Source organism: Chrysemys picta, chromosome 1, assembly GCF_011386835.1.
Source record: "Chrysemys picta bellii isolate R12L10 chromosome 1, ASM1138683v2, whole genome shotgun sequence".
In the NCBI taxonomy this organism is placed as follows: Eukaryota; Metazoa; Chordata; order Testudines; family Emydidae; genus Chrysemys; species Chrysemys picta.
Window position 1 is genome coordinate 345,206,637 of NC_088791.1, and position 5,155 is coordinate 345,211,791.

Below are 5,155 nucleotides of genomic sequence, written 5' to 3' on the forward strand. Positions count from 1 at the left end.
CCATCCTGGCTAAATACATTGTTGGGATGGAAGACACTAAAAGTTAACTGAAATTGCATGAAAGGAACTTATCTACAAGAATATATCCAATATGTTATTTTATGAAAAAGGATCTTCAGCAAAACACACAACATTCATGACCCTACAAGCTTTTTTGTAATAATTAGGATTGTTTCCTGATTTTGTGTTTTTCATTCTAGATGTTTTCAACAATCAGACTATGAATAACTGCAGCAGCAATTCTTCTGCTAAAGACTTTTATCTCATTGGATTTCCTGCACTTCAAGATTTCCAGATCCCTCTTTTCTTTGTATTTTTCTTATTCTACATGCTAATACTAATTGGTAATATCATTATTATAGCTGTAGTTGTGGTTGATCATACACTTCACAAACCCATGTACTTTTTCCTAACTAATCTCTCTGTCTTAGATATACTGTTTACAACTACTACCATTCCCAAAATGCTGGCAATGTTTCTGGTCAATGCCAAAACTATTTCTTTTCATGTCTGCTTTCTGCAGATGTATTGTTTTCATGGTCTGTCAGTGACTGAATCGCTGCTTCTTGTAGTGATGTCTTATGATCGTTATGAAGCAATTTGTAATCCTTTGCATTACCCAGTTAAAATGACAAAGAGAGTAAACATTCAACTGGCAGCATGTGCCTGGGTAACTGCATTGTTAATACCAATACCTGCCATCTTCCAGACCTCTCAGTTAACATTTGGTGAAACAACCACAGTTTACCATTGCTTTTGTGATCACCTGGCAGTTGTGCAAGCAGCATGTTCAGATTTCAGTGCCTCTTTTCAGACTTTTTTGGGGTTTTCCATTGCCATGACTGTTTCAGTCGTGCCACTTATGCTTGTCACCCTATCATATGTTCACATCATTATCTCCATATTAAAGATCAACTCTAAAGTAGGTCGCAGTAAGGCATTTTCTACTTGCACTTCCCATTTGATTGTGGTTGGCACTTACTATTCATCCATTGCCGTGGCGTATATTTCCTACAGAACAGACATGCCTATTGATAGCCATGTAATGAGCAATGTTGTTTTTGCTATTTTAACTCCTTTGTTAAATCCACTCATTTATACTTTGCGAAACAAGGAAGTAAAATGTGCAGTAAAAAAGATTCTTTTTCTGAAGATTTTTCCTCCTTCTAAAAATTGTAATCTAAGGAGGAAAAATTAGCTCCAACACAGAAGTTTCACACAGAACCTATACATCACATCAACCCCCTGTAAAGGGGTTAAGTAGGGCTTAAATCAGTGGTTGTCAAACTGCAAGTCACTGCCCAGTACTAGGTCGCAGAATGTAAGGCACTGGGTCACGGCAGCTCTGGTCAGTACCGCCAACTGGGCCGTTAAAAGTCCTGTCGGCGGTGCTGCCCGGCTAAAGCAGGCTAATTCCTACCTGCTCTGACACCATGCTGCGCCCCGGAAGCAGCCAGCAACAGGTCCGGCTCCTAGGCGTGGGGGTGGGGGTGGGGGGAGGGGCACATCAGCCCCCTGTAGAGGGGGTTAAGTAGGGTTTAAATGGCTTGATATGGCTTCCTCTGAATCGGGGTGATTTTCATCCTATTAATATCATAGAATCGTAGAATATCAGGGTTGGGAGGGACCTCAGGAGGTCATCTAGACCAACCCCCTGCTCAAAGCAGGATAATCCCCAAATAATCATCCCAGCCAGGGTCTTTGTCAAGCCTGACCTTAAAAACCTCAAAGGAAGGAGATTCCACCACTTCCCTAGGTAACCCATTCCAGTGCTTCATCACCCTCCTAGTGAAAAAGTTTTTCCTAATATCCAACCTAAACCTTCCCCACTGCAACTTGAGACCATTACTCCTAGTTCTGTCAAGTATTTTTGAAAATACTAACTTTCCTCTGTATTCTGAAAGGGAAAAATATTAATTTGTTTATAATTTTTCAGTTTGGTTTACAGTTTTCCTGTACATAGAGATCTGAATGTAGCCACAAAAACAACAAACAGTCTGGTGGCACCGTAAAGATTAACAGATTTATTTCGGCATAAGCTTTTGTGGGTAAAAAAACCTCACTTCTTCAGATGCATGCTTATGCCGAAATAAATCTGTTAGTCTTTAAGGTGCCACTGGACTCCTTGTTGTTTTTGTGGCTACCCCCTGATACTTGAATGTAGCCAGAATCTGAACTGGGGGCACTACTGCACATGCATTGCAAAATCTGCTACAGTGAAAGTGTGGTGTGTACTGGTGCCTTAAAACATCTGTACTGTGAACTGTGACTTTATAAAAAGGGTATCATAGTGCATTGTGTTTATGATCTCTCCGTGATTCTGGATCAAATTTGTCCAGTTTATAAGTGGAAAGAGCTTTTTATTTTTCTAAATGGCAGCTCTTGGAACACAACCTGGGAGATGAAGTGAGATTGTACAAAAGAAGGAAAGAACAATTACCTGGGAACCTGACCCAACTAAAGTGTATTAGAGGTGTAATTGTGGTATAGCTGGGCTAGGCTTTCCCCATAATATGCAACATAATTTTAAACTCTGTTTACCATTAAAATATTTTAAAAGTCTAATGATGGTTTTTTTTTCATGATGTAGTGGAAAGAAGTTAAAAGATTGTTCCTAAATCATTATAAAACATTTGATCAGATTGAAATATCAATTCATAATATGCATAACAGTAATTAACTTGTATATTCAGCTGCTCATAAGAGCTGCCTATTGACTAACATCTTGCTTAGTAATGGAACCATTTCCAGCACTAAAACTACCAGTAAATACACCAAATAAAGATAAAACTGAAATATGATTCTTAATCCTTTCCTCTCTACATTTCACCAAGTTGAATTGACCATTGTTTTATTGTCTCCATTTAAGAGATGCAGACATGTCAGAAGTTATTTTCCTAGTGTAGACTCAATAAATTACATTATACTGCATACTTCAGAATGAGGGGAAAAGAATTTGAGGAACTTGAAATGTGGTATGTAGAGCATGATGTAATTTCATCTCTGTGCAATAGGAAGTTCCATCAGCGCTCTTATATTATCATATTGTGCAATTCTAACATTTCTGCATTTGAAGGAGTCCTACTCAGCGCAGATATTCCCCCTCGTGGCTAGGTCAGGGAACTAGTTCTTGCCCCATCTGGCACCCACTTCCATCAGTTGTTCGCACTGTGTCCCCTCTTTATTTCTGTGACTCAGGTTATTCCCTCTTCATGACTTGCCCTTCCAGCCACATCACTCTTTAGTCTCCACTTTCCTAGTGTCTGGTAGGGGAACCCGGGTCTGCCCACTATTCCAAGTTCCAGCCCAGGGAACCTATGCCTAGCAACCTAGGTATACTTATTGTCCGTACAGGTTGCTGCTTCTTTGGGCTCCGTCCTACCCCACCTTTCTATCTCCTTAAGAACATAAGAACAAGAACATAAGAATGGCTATACTGGGTCAGACCAAAGGTCCATTCAGCCCAGTATCCTGTCCACCAACAGTGGCCAATACCAGGTGCCCCAGAGGGAGTGAACCTAACAGGTAATGAATAAGTGATCTCTCTCCTGCCATCCATCACCACCCTCTGATAAACGGAGGCTAGAGACACCATTCCTTACCCATCCTGGCTAATAGCCATTAATGGACATAACCTCCATGAATGTATCCAGTTCTCTTTTAAATGCTGTTATAGTCCTAGCCTTCACAACCTCCTCAGGCAAGAAGTTCCACAAGTTGACTGTGTGCTGTGTGAAGAAGAACTTCCTTTTATTTGTTTTAAAAAATTGTTTGTTTCCTTGCCCTAACTCTGGGTTTACCACCAAGGTTTCCTCTGCTCTGGTTCTCCCCTCTAAGCATCCCGTCACAGACCCCAAAGTCTTTCTTTCCTCTGGATTTCCTTCTTGACCCTGGCCAACTCCCTTTCTGTCTAGAGAGTGACTGCAGACCTCATCGCTGCAGCTCCTTTCCTGCTCTTACTTCCTGGCTTTATAATCCTCTCCTAACTGGGCTTCATCTGCAATTAGTTCTTATCAATCCTTGGCTCTTCTCCAGATGCAGTAGGTAAAGTTACTGACTCCTGTAGGCCCGCATTACTTGCTCAGGGTTTGTGTGGATGGATACCTCATCACACAAGTTTACATAAAGTCATATACAGTGAAATATTTTGATGGATAAACCTGAAAAGGTTCATACATTCAATTAAGCATGAACAAGTTTAGATGATTAGCTGGAGTTTACATAGGATAGCTTATCCATCTCAGACTGATAGTCTGGTGCCATCAGGTGTCTCTAAGATTACTGGTAATTTCTGGCTTCTTTCAGGCAGAGGTGAAAGTAAGCCAGTACGGCTCAGTATGGCGTACCGGCAAGAGCCAGTACGCCGTGCCGTATGAGACCGGCTGGTGATTTAAAGGGCCTAGGGCTCCCCGCAGTGGCCGGAGCTATGGGCCCCTTAAATCGCCTCCTGAGCCCCACTGCCAGAGCCCTGGGGTAGCAACGGCAGGGCTTGGGTGGTGATTTAAAGGGCCTGGGGCTCCGGCCGCTATGAGGAGCCCCGGGCCCTTCAAATCACTGCCCAAGCTCTGCCGCCGCTGCCCTGGGGTTCTGGCAGTGGGGCTCAGGCGGCGCTTTAAAGGGTCCGGGGCTCCGCCACTGCAGGGAGCAGTGGACCCTTTAAATCCCCGCCGGAGCCCTGCTGCTGCTGCCCCGGGGCTCCAGCAGCACGGCTTGGATGGCGCTTTAAAGGGCCCGGGGTAGCAGCGCCAGGGCTCGGGCGGTGATTTAAAGGGCCAGGGCCCCGCCTCGTCTGGTTGAGGCCACGCACCCTGCTCAGGACTCCAGAGTACTGGTAAGTCCTTTAAGTTACTTTCACCCCTGCTTCCAGGCTGGAAATACTGAAACAAGATCCTTTTTGTGGTATTTTATCATCTTTTCAGAACAGAAATAAAAAGTACACTTTGTTAAAAATGTACTTTTTCAAAGCTCATTCAAGATTTTAGGGTCAGTTGAGTTTGAGTTGTGGACACAAAGCTCTTTTTGTTTTTACTGACTCTCCCATCCATGGTTTAAATACATTCAGCCAGCAGTGTCCGTTGCATCTGTGCATGCACCTTGTAAGCCTTGTACCCATCCTCCCAAGGCCATGAAGGACAGAACAGTCCTCACCATCACT

The 5,155-nt window shown here is 43.1% G+C and overlaps 1 protein-coding gene across 1 annotated transcript; it reads left to right on the forward strand.

Annotated features, from left to right (window-relative positions):
• Positions 1 to 220: 220 nt before the first annotated feature.
• LOC101948375 (olfactory receptor 2AT4-like) lies at positions 221 to 1,198 on the forward strand. The gene has a single exon (XM_065598475.1). It carries the CDS (start codon positions 221 to 223, stop codon positions 1,196 to 1,198), a length of 978 nt encoding a protein of 325 aa, XP_065454547.1.
• Positions 1,199 to 5,155: the final 3,957 nt, after the last annotated feature.